The sequence below is a fragment of the Giraffa tippelskirchi genome, chromosome 5, assembly GCF_054371585.1.
Source record: "Giraffa tippelskirchi isolate mGirTip1 chromosome 5, T2T-mGirTip1v1.2.pri, whole genome shotgun sequence".
Taxonomy (NCBI): Eukaryota; Metazoa; Chordata; class Mammalia; order Artiodactyla; family Giraffidae; genus Giraffa; species Giraffa tippelskirchi.
In genome coordinates this window covers 153527734-153551068 of record NC_137279.1, presented here as the reverse complement: position 1 = coordinate 153551068, position 23335 = coordinate 153527734, and the positions used below count along the sequence as shown (strand labels likewise).

The window sequence follows — 23335 nt, the reverse complement described above, 5'->3', positions numbered from 1 at the left end:
TATTATGCTCTAGGCTAAGAAATATTAAGTAACTTTCTCCAAATTACTCAGCTAGTAAACGCCTATGAAGTTCTATAGCCTATCATCTTTCCATCTGTACTACTGGGGAAAACCAAAGACAAGGCAATATAGTCTGAATTTTTTCTCCCAGATGGTTCTACATGGTTACTGAGTCAAAAAGCTGAAGTTCTAATTCCAACTCTGCCATTAATTTCCTGTGAGGCCATTAGGAAGTCATTAACCTTTCTAAGCCTCTATCTATACTACAAATAGAGAAAACTGCTCCATCTATCTATCTCTTGTGAGAATCAGTTGAGAGAAGAAAACACAGACACTTTAAATGTATACATAATTTACATTCAGACAGAATATTCACTTTAACTTCTACCACTGTTATCGCTCAGTGATAGATGTGCAAGCAAATTTTTCTTCTCTTGAAGATAGGAAATAAAGAAGGCACAGTGAGAATGTACTTTGTTATTCAGGAAAAAAAAAAAACTTTAAAACGTCTGCCTCTAGAAAACACTGATAAAGAGCCATTGTGAAGAAAATGACTTGCTTGGTCATTCTGTGCGACACAGAAGTAGATGGGCTCTCTGCCACAAGGCCAGCAATCTTCAATCCTGGTTGACTGGCAGCTATGATTACACATTGAACACACAAAGATGCTTTCTAAGGTTTTCGTCCTGTTTTGAACAGTCTCTGGCTCTACAGGTGCTGGTAGTATAATGCAATACACATCACAGGCATGAAAAGAATTCTTTAACTCAGATGACCATTATATTTACTACTGTCGGCAAGACTCTCTTAGAAGAAACGGAGTAGCCATCATAGTCAACAGAAGAGTCCAAAATGCAGTACTTGGATGCAATCTCAAAAACGACAGAATGATCTCTGTTTGTTTCCAAGGCAAACCATTCAATATCACGGTAATCCAAGTCTATGCCCCAACTAGTAATGCTGAAGAAGCTGATGTTGAACAATTCTATGAAGACCTACAAGACCTTCTAGAACTAACACCCAAAAAAGATATCCCTTTCATTACAGAGGACTGGAATGCAAAAGTAGAAAGTCAAGAGATACATGGAGTAACAGGCAAATTTGGCCGTGGAGTACAGAATGAAGCAGGGCAAAGGCTAACAGAGTTTTGCCAAGAGAACGCACTGGTCATAGCAAATACCCTCTTCCAATAACACAAGAGAAGACTACACATGGACATCACCAGATGGTCAACATCAAAATCAGACTGATTATATTCTTTGTAGCCAAAGATGGAGAAGCTCTATATAGTTGGCAAAAACAAGACTGGGAGCAGACTGTGGCTCAGATCATGAACTCCTTACTGCCAAATTCAGACTTAAATTGAAGAAAGTTGGGAAAACCACTAGACCATTCACGTATGACCTAAATCAAATCCCTCACGATGATACAGTGGAAGTGACAAATAGATTCAAAGGATTAGGTCTGATTGACAGAGTGCCTGAAGAACTATGGAAGAAGGTTTGTGACACTGTACAGGAGGCAATGATCAAGACCATCCCCAAGAAAAAGAAACTCAAAAAGACAAAATGGCTGTCTGAGGAGGCCTTACAAATAGCTGTGAAGAGAACTGAAAGGCAAAGGAGAAAAGGAAAGATATACCCACTTGAATTCAGAGTTCTGAAGAATAGCAAGGAGAGACAAGAAAGCCTTCCTCAGTAATCAATACAAAGAAATAGAGGAAAATAATAGAATGGGAAAGACTAGCAATCTCCTCAAGAAAATTAGAGAAACCTAGGGAACATTTCATGCAAAGATGGCCATAATAAAGGACAGAAATGGTATGGACCTAACAGAAGCAGAATATATTAAGAAGAAGTGGTAAGAATACACAGAAGAACTATACAAAAAAGATCTTCACAACCCAGATAACCATGACAGTGTGATCACTCACCTAGAACCAGACATCCTGGTATGCGAAGTCAAGTGGACCTTAGGAAGCATCACCACAAAGCTAGTGGAGGTGATGGAATTCCATCTGAGCTATTTCATATCCTAAAAGATGATGCTGTGAAAGTGCTGCACTCCATATGCCAGCAAATTTGGAAAACATAGCAATGGCCACAGGCTGGAAAAGGTCGGTTTCCATTCCAATCCCAAAGAATGGCAATGCCAAAGATTGCTCAAACTACTGCACAATTGCACTCATCTCACACGCTAGCAAAGTAATGCTCAAAATTCTCCAAGCCAAGCTTCAGAAGTACGTGAACCGTGAACTTCCAGATGTTCAAGCTGGTTTTAGAAAAGGCAGAGGAACCAGAGATCAAATTGCCAACATCCGTTGGATCATCAAAAAAGCGACAGAGTTCCAGAAAAACATCTACTTCTGCTTTATTGACTATGCCAAAGCCTTTGACTGTGCAGACCACAACAAACTGTGGAAAATTCTTAAAGTGATGGGAATACCAGACCACCGGACCTGCCTCCTGAGAAATCTATATGCAGGTCAAGAAGCAACAGTTAGAATTGGACATGGAACAACAGACTGGTTCCAAATCAGGAAAGGAGTATGTCAAGGCTATATACTGTCACCCTGCTTATGTAACTTATATGCAGAGTACATCATGAGAAATGTTGGACTGGATGAAGCACAAGCTAGAATCAAGACTGCTGAGAGAAATATCAGTAATCTCAGCTATGCAGATGATACCACACTTATGGCAGAAAACAAAGAACTAAAGAGCCTCTTGATGAAAGTGAAAGAGGAGAGTGAAAAAGTTGGCTTAAAGCTCAACATTCAGAAAACTAAGATCATGGCTTCTGGTCCCATCAGTTCATGGCAAATAGATGGGAAACAATGGCAACAATGCCAAATTTTATTTCTGGGGGCTCCAAAATCACTGCATATGGTGACTGCAGCCATGAAATTAAAAGACGCTTGCTCCTTGGAAGAAAAGTTATGACCAATCTAGACAGCATATTAAAAAAAGAGACATTACTTTGCCAACAAAGGTCTGTCCAGCCAAAACATCTGAATGGTGGTATTGGAGAAGACTCTTGAGAGTCCCTTGGACAGCAAGGAGATGCAACCAGTACATCCGAAAGGAAATCAGTCCTGAATATTCATTGGAAGGACTGATGCTGAAGCTGAAACTCTAATACTTTGGCCACCTGACGGGAAGAACTGATTCATTTGAAAAGACCCTGATGCTGGGAAAGACTGAAGGCCGGAGTATAAGCAGATGACAGAGGATGAGATGGTTGGATGGCATCACCAACTCAATGGACATGAGTTTGAGTAAGCTCTGGGAGTTTGTGTTGGACAGGTAAGCCTGGCATGCTGCAGTCCATGGGGTCACAGAGAGTCGGACATGACTGAGCGACTGAACTGAACTGAATGAAGATAATGGCTACATCCTTCAAAAGGTCCCAAGCATGCACTGATGCACTCAGTGCCCCCAACCCTGCAGCAGGCCATTGCCAACCCACGCCTCCACCAGGGATTCCTGATCACTCACAGGCAAGTCTGGGTCAGTCTCTTGTGGGGTCACTGATCCTTTCTCCTGGGTCCTGGTGTGCACATGGTTTTTTTTGTGCCCTCCAAGAGTCTGTTTCCCCAGTCTTGTGGTGCTGGAGCAGTGGCTGCATAGTGCTGGAGCGACTTTGAGGAGATACCCCACATCCAAGGGCAATGGAGAAGCCCCATCAAGACGGTAGGAGGGGCGAAATTGTCTTTAGAATCAAACGCTATACCTGCCAGAGACGCTCAGAGGACTCAAACAAACCTTGTACACACCAGGACCCAGAGACCCCACAGAGACTGAGCCAGAACTCTGTTTGCGTGTCCCCTGGGAGGTATGGGTCAGCAGTGGACGGATACAGTGGCAGGGGCTCTGGGTGCAGTACACCTGGGTATGGCATATGCCCTCTTGGAGGAGGTCGCTATTAACTCCATCACAGAGAAAGATCTAGTCACTTGAAAATAACGAATAACTGATCCAATCCACTCATATTATGTTTGAGAATACCAAGGCCCAGAAAAGCAGAAGGGCCCTATCTCTATGTGGGAGAGAACACTTCAGGGTTTGAGAATCAGTCTATAATGGTTCACAAAGTGACCTGCTGCTGCTGCTGCTAAGTCGCTTCAGTTGTGTCCGATTCTGTGCAACCCCATAGACGGCAGCCCACCAGGCTCTCCCGTCCCTGGGATTCTCCAGGCAAGAACACTGGAGTGGGTTGCCATTTCCTTCTCCAATGCATGAAAGTGAAAAGTGAAAGTGAAGTCACTCAGTCGTGTCCGACTCCTAGCGACCCCATGGACTGCAGCCTACCAGGCTCCTCCGTCCATGGGATTTTCCAGGCAAGAGTACTGGAGTGGGGTGCCATTGCCTTCTCCAACAAAGTAACCTAGAAAAGATTAATAACCCTGGACAGGCTAAAGCAACAGCCTAATAATTCTTCATTATTTAGAAGCAATGCTTAGTAAGAGATACCTCCCGGTAGATAATCTGTGCAAGAACTTTTCCTGTAAAACTCATCTGAGCCATGTAATTTAACCAGTGATAGAATGAAGACATTATACAGTGTACCAGTGCCTACAGTGCTGGCCTTGTGAGAGCTACAGCAAAGGGTCTGTTCTCCCATCCCTACGTGAGAACACCTAACAGGGTGTGCTGTCAGAAAGCCAGGCTCCAGTTCCCGACACTCTGAATCACTGGCTTTGTGCTGCACACATTCCCTTTTGGAGGTGGCGACTAACAAGTTTAAACACAGTCTTTTCTATCTGACACTTTAGAAAGTCATTAGTTAACTGGTGCTTGCTCCATCTTTATCAATGTTAACTAGATATCTTCTGTTAATAGTAAGCTGGCTTTACCACAGTTTTTGTTTTTGTTTTTTTCTAAGGAGTATGTTTTAAAGTTAGAAGATATGTGTTTAGAAAAACTAAATGCTGAATATATTGGTTCCTTGGTTTCTAGTAAGCCCAGGACTTCAAGAACTTAAACCTTTTTAAAATTACACCACACACACACACACACACACACACACACACATGGTTTCTCAGAATACTTTGCCAAGGACTAGTATTACGTGCTCACTGGGATGAGTTGTACAACTGGATCTTGCCTTTCACTTTTATGGAAATTTAGTTATTTTCTTCACTGGCTTTCAATTTTTCCTTAAAAGCTGTGTCAGCCCCATCAACTGCTCTGTGTAACTCCTGCCTCCCTGGGGTGCTGACTTTTCAGAGCCCTCTTATTGGATTCTTGCTCCAACAAAGGGAAGTCTTCCCTTCTCTCCCTATTAGAGTTAACAGCGGGATTTTCAGAAAAATAATTTGGATCTGATTTTGCTTCATTTTGAATCCTGAGTCAAGAGTCTGAAACTCTGAAACAGTGGAAACAAGTTAATTTGCCCCACTTCTCCCAGTGATTTTAAAGTTTAGAATTCATCACTGGATAGCCATTACTTACAGAAAAAACTTTATCTTTTTTTATGTTCCTTTTATAAAATGCAATTTAAATAAATTCATACAGTTCTACAATCAGAAAAAAAAATAAGTAATGAAGTCTTCCTCGCATTTCTGTTCTACACTTTCCTGTTCTCTCTCTCACAAGCAAACTGATTACTTTATTAGTTTCATGTATATTCTTCCATAGTTTCTTTAGTTAAATAATAAGTAAATTAAATGAATGTGTACATATATTTTTATTTTTTCCTTTGTATTTTATTCTAAAGCTAGTATACCAGATGCACTGTTTTACACTGCACTTCTTCATTTAATAATTTATCTTGGCAATCTTTTCATTCAATAGAGAGCTTCCAAACAAAATAGCTCTAGGTCAGGGAAGCCACAAGTCCAATAGATGAGAGCAGTTTATCAGCATAGCTTATTAGGAGTCAGGGAGCAACTGGGCTCGTGCCAGCTGTCAGGAACAGCAGCTCAGTCTCCACACTGGTGTGCCTTCTACACCTCAGACACACTGTCTCAGCCCCGAAAAGGCCCTACCTACAGAACCCATCAACTTAGCAGATCCAACCTACTCAGTTACTACATGACAGAGCAGGCCTAGAGAACAGACAGGACTTGCCCAGAGCCAGATAGTGCTCATAAACAGACCTGGAGGTTGCTGGTCTTTTGCATTCTGGACCAAGTTCTCTTGGCTGTACCACTTATGTCACAAACTTTTAGGGATGTGTCGTTATCAACAGAGTAAATTTCAAATTCCTGTGCCTAGCACTGGTTCCGACTTAGAAGGAAGTGGGGTGTGGTGTGGCAGGAAGAGGGAGACACTAGTTGTAGAGTCAGGAAATCTGGGGTCTAGTCCAGAGCCCTCTTTGGGCCCCAGTTCCCTCATCTGTGAGATAAGAGGCTGGAACCACGTGTTCTCTAAAGGCTCTCTGCTAAAGGCTCCAAAGTCCCTGACTTACACTTTCTAACCACACTGAAGATTCTGGTCCTTGGGGCTGTGCCTGTGCTCAGGTTGTCAATTCCACCTGGAATGTACCTTTTGTTTCTCTGCCTTTACATCTTTCAATGCCCACTCTGACTTTTCCCGCTATTTTCCTCTTCAGAAAACGTCCCCTGTGAACAAGCTCCTACCTCAGCCCTTAGAACACTTGGCCTAGACTACCCCTTCTAAAGAGCCACACCAACTGGCCTCTAAGTCCATACATTCAGTGTCTGTTCAAACGAAGCTTATAAAGATGCTTTCCCTAATCATCTTATCCAAAATAGTACTTCCCTAATCACTCTCTTCCTTATTTTATCTCTCTTTATAGCTCTTACTATATAATCTATGTTTAGTCTATCTTACACCATTGGAATGTAAGCTCCTTTGAAGCAAAGGCATGTGTTTTTAACTTAGAACAGCACCTGACATATAAGAAGCACTCAATAAATATTTGCTGAATGAAATAATTATTTGTCAACAATTAACAACAAAGCCAAGCTGCAGAGACTCCACTTCTAATATTAATCTGAGATATTTCTTCCATTCAATAGCTTGTTCTGTATGCATAGTCCTGAACAGGGGAAAAAGTAAGTCAGGGAGTCAGCAAACGGCTTTGGGAGACAGATGTGGTCAGGCAAACAGCAAGAGATCTCCCTGGAGTCAGAAAGACTGGTTTTAGGCAATTCCCTGGTGGTCCAGTGGTTAGGACTCTGCGCTTCCACTTCAGGGGGCCCAGGTTTGATTCCTGGTCAGGAAACTAAAATCCTTCAAGTTGCATGGTATGATCAAACAAAAAAAAGGCAGAGTGATTCTAGTACTAAATTCTGTCATCAGGTAACCTCAAGCATGTCTTTAAACTCTATAAACCAGATTAACAACCTACCACACAGGTACACAATGAAGATTAGGGGAAAATGATTAACATGGAAGCATCTTATCAGGTACAAAGCACCATATCCTATAGGTGAAGTATTACTTGAACACCAGAAGTAGACTGAAATTGTTAATATGGAACAGTTCTACTTAAAGCTAAACTGTCACGCCAAAAAGCGTCCACTCTTTTTTAAAAAATACATGCACATTCATGAATGTTTGCTCACTTACACATACACATATTTTGAAGGGGAAACCCAACCTAAAAGACACACACTGAACATGAACTGGACTTAAGAGAAAACACTTACTTGAAATCCTGCCACATATTCTCCTCTGTAATGTGAACCCTTTTACCAGAACTTCAGACAAGCAGTCCACTGACTATGAAACTGAACCTTTCAGTGGAAGGAATCAACTGCAACCTCTGGTAGTGTTGCATGAGCCTCTAGGACGTGTTAGCACATCTATGGCTTCCCCCCAGTGCTTCTGTGCTGGTCAATAAAAGCAAACCATTCAACCACTTCTGTAAGTTGTACCTCTAACAATGACACTCACAGAACAGGTTAGTGTTACTTGTTGCAGTTGGTGGATCAGAAAACCAAGCCCTATCTTCTTGAACAAGCCAAGCTTGATATTTCACCCACACCTGCTTCTTCCTACAATACTCATAGTACCGACTGACTGGCATGCACTTTGGTGCTGGATCTTACACCACCTCTGTAGCATGTCAAATGCCTTCCTTGAGTGGTAAAAACTGTGTTGTAGTTCTCACATATTCCCAACAGAACTTAGCACATGGCTTTCTCAGCACAAGGAATATGCTCAGAAATACTGAACTGACTGAATCCGAACTGAATTTGAAATTTTAGTAATAAGCATAAAAAAAATCAGAAACAAAGGAATTTAGAAACAGAATCAAACTCAGAATTCTTGGAGTTCCTAAGTGCCGAATTTAATTAAAAACCTACCAGTCAGTACTGATTATTCATATCATTTGTATTTTCATTCTGTTTGTAGGCAAAGTTCCATAAGACAGGCATTCCCTCTCCAACAAGGAGGTGGAATTGATCCACTTACATTTTCCAACCCACAATGCCCCCAACAGTTCTCCCACAGAACCTATAACACTAATGACTCTGATGCTGACAGGTCTGCTCCCCAAGACAACTAAATGATCCTCAGAGGTAAGAATACCACCTAATTCATCTTTCTTTCATATCACCTAGCCCAGAGACACATAACAGCACTTAATAACTACCCGAGAATGTTAGAGGGAAAGAATGTTAAGAAAAAGAGCATGAGATTTTAAGCCTGCCAGCCAGTAGGTCCATCCATACTCCAATAAATATTTTATACGGATCATATTAATTGATAATGAGAATGAGGATGAACAAACACTTACGTGAAACCCAAAAACACTGATGGGGTTGATCACACAGCAATTGAGTTCAGTCTCCCTAATTAGTTTATCATCCCAACTTAAAAGCATTTAGATAAAATCTGCCATTCTTTAAAAACATTATTCTTTCAAAAAAAACCTTTCGTGACCTTTGCTTGGCATCTTTATTGAGAAAAACAAAAAGATTACTCAAATTCCACTCCTCTGTCTTAAAAGAGAAGTGAAGTGAAGTGAAGTCGCTTAGTCGCGTCCAACTTTTTGTGACCCCATGGACTGTAGCCCAACAGGCTCCTCCGTCCATGGGATTTTCCAGGCAAGAGTACTGGAGTGGGTTGCCATTTCCTTCTCTCGTCCCAATATAGGGTGGCAAAATCATTTTCTCCACTATAAGTAAACACTTATATTGAAGCATTTAAAATTGAAAGTGTGTTAGTGAACTTCAAAACATGCACAAATTTTGCTACAACCTGCAGGTAACTTCTAGTTAAATGATCATCACTCTGGAATGAAGAAATACCTCCTTCAGTCAATTTTTTCAAGTAGCTACAAGCTACTAGCCAAGTTTCAAATTAATGAAAATTACATTTTTTGCCAAGTCTGTAGAATACCTAACCACAATAATTCTTCCAACTTTCTCATGTACAAATTGGCCTGAAGATTTGGAACATCTGTGCTGCCATGAGGTATCGAGTTATTGTACGTTACATTCTTGCCCCAAAGCTAAAGGGTGGAGGGTGCTTCTGCTCGGGTTAGCTAGAGGTAGGCAGAGCACTGAAGAGACCATGGTCCCTGCAGTCAGGCTTGGGTTTAAGTCCTGACTCTATTACCCCGCTGACAGTATGATGCTGGGCAAGTTATTCAGTCTCTCTGAACTTCTATTAGCACACTGATAAAATAGGGTTAATTCAAGGACTTCCCTGGTGGTCCAGTGGCTAAGACTCTGAGCTCCCAATGCAAGGAACCTGGGCTCAATCTCTGGTCACGGAACTAGATCCCACATGCAGCAACTAAAGATCCTGCATGCCATAACTAACACTGAATATCCCACATGCCGCAACTAAGACCCACTGCAGCCAAGTAAATAAAATAAAAATAAATTTTAATTAAAAAAAAAATAGGGTTAATTCAAACTTCCTATAGCTGTTACACGGTCCATAAAGTGAAAGTCACTCAGTCGTGTCCAACTCTTTGCAACCCCATGGACCAAACAGTGCCTGGAATTCTCCAGGCCAGAATACTGGAGTAGGTTAACCCTTCCCTTCTCCAGGTGATCTTCTCAAACCAAGGATCAAATCCAGGTCTCCCGCATTGCAGGTGGATTCTTTAACAGCTGAGCCACAAGGGAAACCCAAGAATACTGGAGTGGGTAGCCTATCCCTTCTCCAGTGGATCTTCCCGACCCAGGAATCGAACCGGGGTCTACTGCATTGCAGGTGGATTCTTCACCAGCTGAGCGATCAGGGAATCCTTGGGGACCATATTACATTATATATACATAAAGTGAGTAGCACATAACAGGAACTCAATAAATGTTAGTTTCTCTTCCCACTTTTTTCACAGCCACAAAAACTTATTCAACACTCTATTCATTAAAACATTTACATATGTTCTATGCCAGTTTTACAAGAAAGAGCTCTTGATTAAAAAAAAAAATAGCTTTATAAGCAGTCACTCTTCTCCTACCGCTGATTTTTTTTAACAGCCTAACTATTTCCAAAAACCTTTGCTTTACTTTGGTTCTGACTGATTCATGGAATTTGTCACTGTCATTAGAATAAATAATCAACACATTTATTCTGAAGAAACTACTAGCCAGGGGAATCATTTAGAAGGAATTTTGGTACAGAAATCCTTGGCAGAATTCTAGATTTCCATTAAGTTCTCAAAATCTTGTGACTTCTAACAAAATGTTACCAATTTTTATCCTATGAATATGCATTTGTTTCAGAGAAAAATTCTTGTCTGGATTTAGTTTGTTATGTTATTCTGGATTTAGCTAGACATTTGCAGAAAATGAGTTAACTACTATATTAGTTGCTATTTATGTGGTTAAGTCACCACTCGGCTAAATATCTCCTGAGGGGAAAAAACAGTCTGGGATTTAAGCCAGCATAACAACTGTCACTAAAACTGGGAGCTTCTAGAGATGCCAAGCGTTTTGCTTAGGTTTGATGAATTCTACTACTTCAGGATTTTTTGTTTTTCAAGGATAGTCTGCTACTATCCCTACTCTGTAGTTCAGCAGAAATGTAAAAGTTCCCTTCCTCTAATCTTCTGGCACGTAAGAGAAGGACGATAGAGGGCATGCACTATTTTTATGTAGACAGCCAAAGCTATTTTAAGCGATTTTAGTACTATCCAAAAAGGTTAGCATGACATTAGCAAGCTAAAAAGTAAATTCTTGGTTTTTGGTCACTTAATATGAACATTACTTTTTAACAACCCAACTGTCTATCTTTTGGTCATACAAATAAAAATAAAATTCCAAAACATAAGGCATGACTGAAGCCATAATTAGAAAGTCTTACCTTTTGGGCATCTCCCGTAAAATATGCAATGGCCAGGGTGGGCAGAATCATGAACAGTGCATTGTAATAGAGCAGACCATATTTTCCCAGCTCCTAGGAGAGTAAAAAATTAGGTGGTTCATTTGGTTCCAGCAGACAGATAGAGACAACCCTGAACAGAGCACCACCCCCATTATACACACACACCACTCCTGCCACAATATACACAGCACATTAAGTGAGAAGTTTTGCAAACATTAAGAAATAACCTAAGCTTTCAAAAAAAAAAGCAAACTTACAAGATTTTTAGTTTATTTGACATAAGTTCCTTGAGTACTTAAAATCAGAGAAATAAAAATGATACCAAGTGGCTGTCTCAAAACAGCAAGGAGAAAAGAGGTTATTTTGAACAAAAAACATACATCTCTATACAGTCATGTCTTTGGAGCCCTTCCCTATCCAGAACTGAATCAAAAGTCCCCAAGTTAGTCCTGGGCCGTTCCAGAAACATAACAGCACAATTTAAGAGAGAAGGAAGGCCAGGTCCACACACACAGACTCACACCTAGAACAACACAGACAGACTTACTTCCCAGTATTTCTGAAGTTATTTCTGAAAATGTACATGGGAAGTACAATGAAGATTAAGATTACACACACACAAAAAAAAAGGAGAGGAAAAGAAAAAGATTACCATTACCCTACAATTCCCAAAACATGGTATGACTAGTTGTGCCCTTGGCTACTTGGGAGCAAAAAAGGACTGCACACATCTTCAAACACAGGGAACCTATAAGAACTCTGGGTCTACCTGTGATTCACACAGTTCTGGGACATTCAGCAGGAAGCCATCACCTGAAAAAGCAGTCCTAGAGTTTAGGGGATAAAGGAGTAGTGAGGATAGGGCCATAATATCTGCCTAACTTCTGTAATTGAAAGATCACCAACTGATATGAAACGTCAAAATGCCTTCTCAAAAGCAGATTTTTTTCCTTCAGTGATTTAAAAAAAATTTTATTTTATATTGGCATATAGTTGATTAACGATGTTGTGTTAGTTTCAGGTGTACAGCAAAGTCATTCAGTTACACATATACACGTTATATCTATTCTTTTTCAAATTCTTTTCCCACTTAGGTTATTACAGAATATTGAGCAGAGTTCCCTGTGCTTTATCAAAAGCAGCTTTGAAAAACTGGAGACAAAGATACAACAATAGAAAACTAGTTGATTAAACTATGATACACCCATACAATGAAATATTATGCAGCCACTAAAAATGTTTAGTAACCCTGACTGGTGAGGAAGGTGCTCATGAAACAGTACTAAATGAAAAATACAAATTAGAAAACATTATGTATCATCACTCTTTTAAGTTTTTCTCATAGCTAAGTGTGTACATGCATATATAAACCCAAACACATTCCTACAAAAGGGTATCTACCGAAACAGTGCTTCTCACTCAATGGTGGAATTAAGAGAGATTTATCTTTTCTTCCTCTTGCTTATCTATGTTTTCTACCACTTCTATTATAAACGCATGTTATTTGTATGAACTCTTTAAAGTTAAAAATGTTTTAAATTCAGTAGCTGCATTCAGGTCTGAAATACAGCACTAAGTCATTACGCTATGGGATTCATGCTCAAAGGACCATGATTACAAGTAGTTCTGAAATTATAGGTAATAAAACTCCAGATTTATTAAAAGCATCTCAGACATCAGGACAGCAAGAAAAAAGCCATAGTAGGACAAAGCAACCTGTAACATCAGGTGCCCCCTCAGCAAGAGATGTGTTATCCAGGAAGTAGAGGATGCCTACACACATACCCCATCCAAAAAACTGACAAAGGCCAAACTGTTGTTTTTTCATTTTACTTGCTGTTTTGAATACACTTTCTTCTGTCCTCTTAAACAGGGGACATCAACTAAAATTTAATTTAGGGCACTATCATAAACATGATTATACTGTGTTTTTACACGATGTTGCCATGTTTGAGTAGTCCACTTGACTGTCACAGTTTTCCTATTTCTCCTGTTATCAGCTAATCTTTTATACTGCTGGTAAGCCTCTTCTTCTAGATAGGATTGTTGCTCCTAATCCATAAACTACGAAAAGCAGATCAATACGCTTAGAAGTTCTAAGTATACAAGAAGTTCTACAAGTTCAACAAGAAGTTCTACAAGTAAGTCATAAGTCATTTCTGAATGAGGAACTAAAGGACACTGCTGGGGATAAAATAAAATACAGAAACCATCTTTGCTTCTTCCTACATTCTAGGATGTAGTCCAGTAGTCATGTATGGATGTGAGAGTTGGCCTGAAGGATTGAAGCGCTGAAGGATTGATGCTTTTGAACTGTGGTGTTGGCGAAGACTCTTGAGAGTCCCTTGGACTGCAAGGAGATCTAACCAGTCCACCCTAAAGGAAATCAGTCCTGAATATTCATTGGAAGGACTGATGCTGAAGCTGAAACTCCAATACTTTGACCACTGCATACAAAGAACTGTCTCATTTGCAAAGACCCTGATGCTGGTAAAGATTGAAAGTGGGAGGAGAAGGGGACGACACAGGATGAGATGGTTGGATGGCATCACCGACTCAATGGACATGAGTTTGAGTAAACTCGGGGAGCTGGTGATGGACAGGGAGGCCTGGCATGCTGCAGTCCATGGGGTCGCAAAGAGTCAGGACACAACTGAGCGACTGAACTGAACTGAGGATGTACTCTAGATTGTGCTATCTAACACAGTAGTCACTGGCCAAATGCAGTGATTTCAATTTAATTATAATTACATTAAACTACTACTGCAGTTCCTCAATTAGGCCATCACCTATCAAGTGCTCAACAGCTATGTGTGGCTAGGTGCTACCATTAACGGACAGGAAGAAAAAACAGATTTCCATCATTACAGAATTGTACTGGACAGTACTGTTTTACACAGCTAAGGCTGGTGGACTAATAAAATGTTATTATTCCTACCTACTTCCAAAGCAGCAAACACACAGAGCAAAACTAAATCTCAAACTGCTCCCTTTTCTCTAGCTATAGTACAAAGATAAAAATTTTTAATAGTAGCTTCCATTAAAATGCAATCATCACATAGTCATCAAGGCAAATAAATGGAGAAAAAGACATAAAAGGTATATTCAAAGAAAAGTTGTTGGAAATAGATCTGTACTGTCCCTAGATCTTCTAGGTTAATTTAGAAATGATTTAAAGTATATGGGAGGATGTGCATAGGTTACACATAAATACTATTCCATTTTATATAAGGTACTTGAGCATCCAAAGATTTTTGTAATCTCAGGTGTTCCTGGAACCAGTCCCCCAAAGATACTGAGGGACAACTGTCTGTAGGACAAATATGCAAAGTCCATTTTTGTTCTGCAGCTCCTTCTAAATCACTTCTGAAATCTGCTCAAGGGCCTCCAGATACTTCTTTCTTGTCCAGGTCCCTCATCAAGTCCTCCAGGACATAGCCATGAACATTCATGACACTTTTCTCTAATGAACACTTCTTATATCACTATCCCACTCAATATCAACATTCACCCAGTCCCTTCCAGAAAAGCCAACAGTAAAATCTAATTGCTAATTAGAAAATAAAGTTTCTTACATGAGCACCAAGGTCCAGGCATTTTACCCTCAGAGATTCCCTAGTCTTTCTCATCTTTCCTAAGTATCTTCCTTTATTCTCCACTTTTTCCCTGAAGGAGTGACATGACCATTCCCAGTATCAGTAAACATCTCTTAAAGACGAGTTAGATTGCTACCTACTTTTGAATCTAATTTTTGTTTTACGTAGGCACCATTTGCTGCTGTCAGGACATCATTTATCAGAATAAAAACATATCCTTCCAGATCAAATGCCAAGTCAGAGCTGCAAAACATAAACAACACTTTAATAACAACTAACATTTAAAGAACATGCATTAAATTTTAAATAGGTCTGAACTACAATATTTCCAAGAACATATGCTTATCTACGTAAGTGAATATTTCACATTTTATCAGCTACTAGTATTTCCTGGTTCCAGGTTACAGTTTGCAATTTCATAATCAGTAAGGGAGTCAGCAGAAATGAGAAGCACTAATGCTTAAACACAGTCATTAGCAATAGTCAACCTTGTCAGTTAATAGCACACTATTCTGAATTCAAAGTCAGGCAAGACAGAACCAACCAAATTCACCATTATAGTACATCTGAAGCAAGCAGAAGGCATCAGAGCTCAATTTCACAGATAAGGAAACAAAAAGGAGAATGAAGTTGTTAACATGTCATTTTTCAAAGGTTCACATAAAAGACAGGGTTATCTTACATAGATGGCTGGGCCACTGGGTGGAATTTCTGAAGTGCGGATTGTGGTTAGTTCTGAGATCACGTTACACTAGTGTTTTAGCACACAGTGTAGACTCAAATACTTAAAATAATTGCCCAGTGAGCCTACTACATATAACTAGTGAGACTAGGGAAACTGAAGTTTCTTAGTATTTTGTAGAGCACCAGGCAGAAGAACTTAGTAAACTGCAGAGAATAAATGAAAATCTAAGAAGAATATGCCATCAGCATACTTTAGCACCCTAGCTAAAACAGGAGCCCCACATTCTGTGATTCTGCAAAGGGGCTATCTCTTTGGAGTTCAACTACTCCTTGGGACAGACTTCTGAGAAGCTCTATGCCACTGCAATGTTGGGCAGAACTACCTAATGACCCCTCCCTCTTCCAAGCAGCCTGACAACCCTCTAACTCTTCCTCCAAATTTCTTTCCCAAGTAAAAGGTTCTAATTAGATAAGGTTGGACCAGATAGCAATCTGCCTTCAGAAACTTTTTGCAGGCTAGAGTTAGCTCAGAGAAACTCCTGTGTTTGGTTCAATTCTGGATCTCACCAGCTTCAGTGGGATCCAAGATTAGCAGGGCACCTTTAAAAAGAACAGACTTCCCTGGTGGCTCAGATGGTAAAGCATCTGCCTACAGTTCGGGAGAACTGGGTTCAATCCCTGGGTCAGGAAGATCTCCTGGAGAAGGAAATGGCGACCCACTCCAGTATTCTTGCCTGGAAAATCCCATGGAAGGCGGAGCCTGGTAGACTACAGTCCATGGGTTGCAAAGAGTCGTACACGACTGAGTGACTTCACTTTTAAAAAGAATGGTAGGTAATTCACATAGAATTTTTCTCCAAGAAGGCAAGATTACCTAGAGGGAAAAGCAGTCAGCTATATAACAAAATTCTAGTAACTAATTACTCTCTTTTTTTTTTTAGAATGAAATTTTACTTGGAGAGTTAGGGTGGAATAGAATTGACTTATATTCCCCCACACACGTACCTGTATTACAGGGATATGATAAAGGTCAATGAGCCAATTCAAGAAGCACACTGGAACTCCAGGATGGAAAATATATGTCAGATAGAATCTACAGCATTAGCAAACCCATACATGCATGTTCTGGGCTGAGTAAAATGTTGTAGAAGACTCCCACTCATCATTTCCATTTTCTGAGTCTTTGTACATGTGCTGCCAAAGCGAGCACTAATTTTCTGAGTCTCTGGATATACATTTTCTTCGTTTTAAAATTAAAACTTAAGAACAATGGAAAAAAGCTTTAATAATTTAATAGAATATCCAAGTTTTGGCATTTGTCACACCTTAGGTGAAGCCAAATAAAGCAATTTTATTATTTATTATCCCATAAGGCAAATAATTCATGATCATTTGCCTTCTCTGCGACACCATTTTCTTTAGCAGCATGCAAAGGAAAAGAATGCTACACGGTTTATAAAAGCACACAGGCTTTGCAGTCAGGCATAGACTCAAATTTCAGGTCTGCCATTTAATAGCTATGTAACCTCGAGCAAGTTATGGAGCTTAGATTTTCATTTCTTAACATAAATAGGAAAATAATATCCATACCGTTCAGTGTAGTTGTGAAAAACACATAAATAGTATGTGTAAAATACCAACATACTGAATGGCATATGGTATGCGCTCAATAGAAGACAGCATAATAAACTCTAAATTACATGAATTTAACTTTTAAGACTCCCAAGAACCTGATTTTGCTAGCCTTAATCTTCATACAACCAAAAAGATTTAACTTTTTGAAGTCTCTGAATACTTTTCAAAGACATGGTTCTTATTTAGTCTATAAAAAATTCTCTTCATTGGTAATTAATCATTTATTATCAGTAATTACTGACAAATTTCAATGCACTCTCATAGCTTTTATATGGGCCCACATCTTACCTTGCAGCTACAAAGGCTCCAATAATCATTGCAAATACAGTCATCTTAATACCCCAAGAAAAAGTCTTCCTATAAAATAATTTAAAAATATATATGCAGCTTTAGTTATTTACAAAGACTCATTTTACAACAAAAATATGTTTTCTTCCAAAAAGAACTATAAACAAATGATTCCAAGGAACTGTATATTTAAAAGAACTCTTCTAATGAAGCAAAACTTATTTTCTTGTATAAATAAGTATGCTTATTTCTTATGTTATTATTATTGAGTTTACATTTTTGCAAATCAGATTTAAGCAGAAAATAGTCATACACATTTGTAGTAAAGTAGCGTAGTCATGAACATGATTTAAAACCCATACTGATCTTCTGATTCAGCTTCACCCAGTGGCTTCAGTAGGTATAGGAATTCTTGAAAGCATATCTCATGTTCAGACAGGCTTCCATAAGGAAGTGATAAACTATCAACTCCTATGGCAACGGAAGAAAGCTGCTTAAACTTCTCAAAAGATAAAGTAAAACAACACAAACAATTGGAATATCTTACATATGCTGGACACCTTTTCAGGGAGCTAAAAACTTGTTAAAGACTAAATATATTAGAAATTTAGCTTACTTGAGTAAAACTCCTTCAGCAAACATTGTAAACAGGATGGAGAACCTTCTCAGAACTGTAAACATTGGCAAGCTGAAAAAAAACAAAAAAAAAATACTTAGGTAGAGTAAAATTTGATTCTCCAAAATTAGTATTTTAAAATAATGCTAACCTTTTCCATTATAAAAATTCCATGTTGATTAATCTGTCACTAAATTAAATCCTTACTTCTCTATAGAAAGTATTTAAAAGTCTGAAAGAGTTGCTTTCATAAAACTACTAGAAGCGAAAAACACTAAACTAATTATAAAATGGTAGAAAATCTGCATCTATTATCAAAGACTAGTAACAGCCACTTTTTAATTTTACCCTGTTTATTATGTTAGACATACTCATGTCGGTCTTTAAAAGATCTTTCTTTTCTAGACTGATCTCCCTTCCAAGCCCTAACCTTCAAACAACACTGGTGATCATTTTACCCTATAAAACATTCCTTGATTGTCCTTTTGTGGCAGTAATCCTTTCTTCCTCTAAATTCCCAGAGTATTTTGCTTGCACTAATCGAACATACAGCCTCTTGCAATATAATTGTTTCTGACTCTATCATCTCACTCCAAAGTGCCTTATACTTGGCTGGCAATCAAAGATGGGGCGTGAATAGATGGATGGATGAATGACAATGGAGGAAAAAGAGCAAACTCCATACACAAGTCGCACGCTGCAGCAGCTCTGTGTTTCTTTCCAAACGGGTAATGAGATGTATGGATAAAAGGGTGCCCCACTCATGATAAACATGGCTTCCATGGAACCCTCCCCAGAAATATCATCGTGGTCATTCTGTCAAGCTTTTTGGGTCTGAGGAAATGAAAAAACCTTGGTATCTGACCCTCAGAGATCTCTCTGTTCTGTTTTACAATCACCCATTACACCAGAGGTTTAACTCACGTGGCAGTGGTGAAGCCCTGGGTTTCTGTTCAATGGTTTCCCTATGTGTATATTTTTAATATCACATGTTCCTGATACATATACTCCTTAAGTGGAGAAGACAAGAATTGGGAAGTTACAGGGTAATGAGAGAGTATTGTCATGGAGTAGACAGCTATCGCTTCTTTCTAAAAGTGAAAACGCTGCCTCTACAGTCATATGACCACGGGAAAAATGTTAATGATATTTTTATCAGGGTTCTATCAGATGTTATTTTAACTACCTCATGTTAATGAAAAACTACGTCTAATCTTACTTGTGAAATTTGCCTAAAATATAATATTTAAAAATTGTACTAAAGAATTGAAATCTCAGAAGCCTAACATATATTCTTCACCATTATATGTCTGGAAAAATAATGAAAATCTCCCATCACAGTATTTTATAACATTTTAAAGCTTCTATCATCAAAGTGAAAGGGAAAAAACCCAGAACAAACAAAAAACTCCTCTTCCTCTTCAAAGTTAAAGAGATTTAACTAAAACCTTTGGTGTAATCTTTATTTAGTAACAGAAGCTTTCTGGTCCTTTGTTTTTCTAGAATCAGTAACAATGTGATAAACATTTGACATTCAAGTACAATTTTAAGAATACATTATATTAACCTCACTAGTAAAATAAAGTTATCCATACTTCAGTTTCTTTGTGCTGAACAGTCCCGTGATTTGGTTCCCAAAATATAGTAGAGGTAGTGGAAACGTCTAGAAAATTTAAAAAGGGATAACAAAACTCAATAATAAAGACAGCTAAAACAAGGTCCTTTTCAAACAGAAACAGTTTTGCTTACATGATCAAATTCTTTCCACATAAAACATAAGATTAGTTCTCACACACAATTTTGGCTCCTATGAAGCACCTAAACATTATTCCTGGATAAAGAGCTCTGTGCAGAAAGAGAGAGGGAAGAATGCAGGGAAAACAAGAAACAGAAATATGAATATGATCAAATCATACGGGACAACATCTTTGCTTTAAAGAATGATAATGTAGAGCCAATGGGTCTAATGTTAGCAGAAAAAGGAAAGGTATTTCATCTTCAGGTGGAGTCAAGGAAAGACAGACCAAAGAATAAGAAAATAAACCCAAAGAATAATGACTGCAGGATGCACCAGCTGGATTAGACAAATGCAGAAAATGCAAAATGGTTGTAATCCCAACAAGTATTTATTAATTAAAACAGAATACAAGACCTAGGGGCTTCTTTTTTTTCCTTAACTTTAAAGAGACTGTGGGACTTTTTAAAAACACTTATTACTACATTCATTCTTTACCTTCCTTATACCCACTTTGGACTGGGCGATTTCAAGGCTGCAATTTTTAAATACGTAAGGCACCGATGGAAAATATACATAGTAACTTCATTTCGAAAATAAAGTATTACTTTTTTTTTTTTTTTTTTACCTTTCGAGGTACATTTCTGTCGAAGTCAGGAAACTTGACTACTCTGAGTGCCTTTCCCACCCAGAGTACTGCCACTGTGGCCACCATCTGTAACAGAGAACACAGATTCACTGTTCCACACATAAAGACACACTCAGAAGTTCCAACGACACAAACCACGTAATGCTGAAGATTCCAACTAACCTGGCCAAGTCCAACACATAGTGAAGAGGGAAATCTACAAAAATGGTAGAGAGAAAAAAACCAGTGTCAGAAAAACCCGAACTCAACCTTACAAATGCAACCTTACAACGCATTTTGAAAGCACACCCAAGTCCACCCCTTATCCAAATGACAGGAGTGAGGAAAATCACTGATGGTTGTCAGGCAACACCGCAGATTTTGTAGCTTCGGGCTGCCACTTGTCTCCTCTTGTCGGTTTCTACAAATTTCAGTCCGTTTTCTGCAACGGATTTTTCTTGGAAGTTAAGACATATTTCTTTTAAATGGTTTCGCACCTTTCTAAAAAGGTGCTTCTGCCTAGGGGTCCCGGTGGCAGCATCACAATTTTAAATGGGCTTGAGGATGCGTAAGTCCCCAGAGGCAGTCGGCGAATTCGGGGAACCTTGAAGCCCCAGACCCTGGCCCAGGCTGTGGAGAAGGGCGGGCATCCCTCTCCGGCTCCCAGTCAGGCATGCACAAGAGTCGAAGAGTCACGAAGCAACTTCGCTCCGTCGCTAGGAAGAGCGGGGTTTCCAGGGCGCTGCACTGCGGGCAGGGCAGGAGCTTTCCAAACGCAAGCCCGGCGGTCCCGAGCTCCGCGCTCGGAGCGGGACCCCCACTCCGGGCCGCCGTGCAAGCCGGCTCCGCCGCCCGGGCCGCGTGTCAGCCGCCTGCCCGCCCTCCCCGGCTCCCGCCCAACTTTGTTCAGCTCCAACTTTGCAGCCAAAGTCCAGGGAGCCGGCGCCCAGCCGCTGCCGCCGCCCGCTCCTCTCCTCTCCTCTCCGCGGCCTGGGCCGCCGCCGCCTCGGCCCTACCTGTAGTTGGTAAGCACGCTCTTGTTGACCACCACGATCAGAAAGGAGCTCACGCCGTAAAAGCCGGCGGCCAGCAGCTTCAGGAATACGGTCAGCGTTTCGGCCGACGCCATCCCCAGCTCCTCCTCATGTCTGTGTGTGGAGGATTTCGCGGGGGCTTCTCCTTTAACCCGGGCATGCTGACGTCTATGAACTTCCGCCATGGCTGCGGCGGCGGGGCCTGCGAGGGAAGCGGCGGGCAGCGGGCCCGAGCGGCGCGGGGGTCTGCGACCGCAGCTCGCGGGGAGCTCGCGGGGCCGGGGCCGGTGCTCTGAACCGGCTGCGCTCGCCGGCTCGGCTCCCCGCGCGGCCGCCGCCTGTCTCCGCCCAGGGGCAGGGACGCTGGGGTTCACACGCCCGGGGACTTTGGTCGGGCATTGTGCAACGCGGGGTCAGAGGGTAGGGGCTGCGCCCGGCTCGGCCTGGGCAAGGGCTGGAGAGGGCTCTGGGAAGGGGCACTGACGACCCTGAGTCCCGGACGGAGAGGGAGAGGAAGCTTAGGGGAACCACTCGGGGACACCGGGGCTCCCGGCAGCACAGCACAGTCGCGGAAAGAAGCCGCCGCATAGCGCCTGCGCGCGAGCCTGCTCCGGGTCTCTCCGCGGCCGCGTACCTGGGATGCGGAGGCTGGAGGCTGAAGGGCTGAAAGCCGTATTTTCTAGATAAGTCCTGCAAGAGTGAAAAATAAATAAATAAAGACCCGCCTCCAATAGGTAACAGGTGGTCGGCTCAGTAGTTAACAACGTGCGTGTGTCTAGACTCACTTGAATGATCTTTTGGTCTCTCTTGCAGAAGATCCAAGCCCTTAAAAAGTATCAGATATGGACCAAGTGTAAACATTCAACAGCTATTTGAGGCATCTGCGTTGCCTCGGATTTCTTACGGTTTCTGAACCCAGAAAACACCATACAATACAATCTTATTTGCAGATCAAGGGAGATTGTTTAAAGAAAAGTATTGCGGTATCCAAAAAGTAGAAAGATAATCAACTGGCTTGCGGATTGGTGAAAGAGCAGGGTGTTAAGAGCTGAGTTCCTATTCTAGGATTCCTAGAAATGCCCCCTCACTAGCTGTGTGCTCTTGGGTCAGTGAGTTGACGTCCCTGAGCCTGCATCGCCTCATCTCTGGATATAAAGCTAGTTTTCAGTAAATGGTAGACATTATATATAAGAGAAACAAATCATTATTACCAGCTTAAGCAAAGAAATGACATACCTAATTTTAATGTCAAGAAAGAAAAGTAACTGAACTATTTACCCCAAAATTTTGTCTATAACTTTTCAATTTTTTCCACATTTAAAAATTATAGTAAAATTTACATAACACAAAACTTACCATCTTTACTTGGTTTTTATATAGTGAAATATGCATAATATAAAATGTAGTATTTTAACTTTTTTTGAGTACACAATTCAGTTTAAATTTTTTTGAGTACATAATTCAGTGGTTGCACAACTCTTAACTGCTACCCTTCTCTAGAACTTTCACATCATCTCAAACAGGTTATGAAACTTCTAAACAATATCTCCCCATTGCTCCCTCCCTCCATCCTCTAGTAACCACTATTCTACTCTGTCTCTATAAATTTGATGATTCTAGGTACCTCATATCAGTGTAATCATACAGCATTTTTCCTTTTGTATCTTCATTTCATTTAGCACAGTATTTTCAAGGTTCATCCACGTGTAGCATGTGTCAGAATTACCTTCCTGTTTGAAGCTAGATAATATTCATTGTATATACATCTTTTGACCTGTATGTTTTAAATTATCCTGAGAACACCTGTGTTCTTGGAATGTTCCTTAGTAAAAACTAGCACAAGGATGAAATTTTTAACTTG

General features: G+C 40.3%; 1 protein-coding gene and 1 non-coding gene across 2 annotated transcripts in view; one reads left to right on the top strand and one right to left on the bottom strand.

Moving 5' to 3' along the window:
* Positions 1–21830, bottom strand: part of SLC35D1 (solute carrier family 35 member D1) — a 46641-nt gene extending 24811 nt beyond the window's left edge. The window contains exons 1-8 of the mRNA XM_081490762.1: positions 21457–21830; positions 20624–20657; positions 20441–20527; positions 19673–19740; positions 18078–18149; positions 17462–17530; positions 14995–15097; positions 11238–11330 (exon numbers count right to left, since the gene is read on the bottom strand). Of these exons, the coding sequence (XP_081346888.1) occupies positions 11238–11330; positions 14995–15097; positions 17462–17530; positions 18078–18149; positions 19673–19740; positions 20441–20527; positions 20624–20657; positions 21457–21659 (729 nt within the window). The 5' untranslated portion in view covers positions 21660–21830. The remainder of the gene's footprint in view (positions 1–11237; positions 11331–14994; positions 15098–17461; positions 17531–18077; positions 18150–19672; positions 19741–20440; positions 20528–20623; positions 20658–21456) is intronic.
* TRNAG-UCC (transfer RNA glycine (anticodon UCC)) lies at positions 7119–7191 on the top strand. The gene has a single exon. It is a non-coding gene; the product is annotated as a tRNA-Gly (tRNA).
* Positions 21831–23335: the final 1505 nt, after the last annotated feature.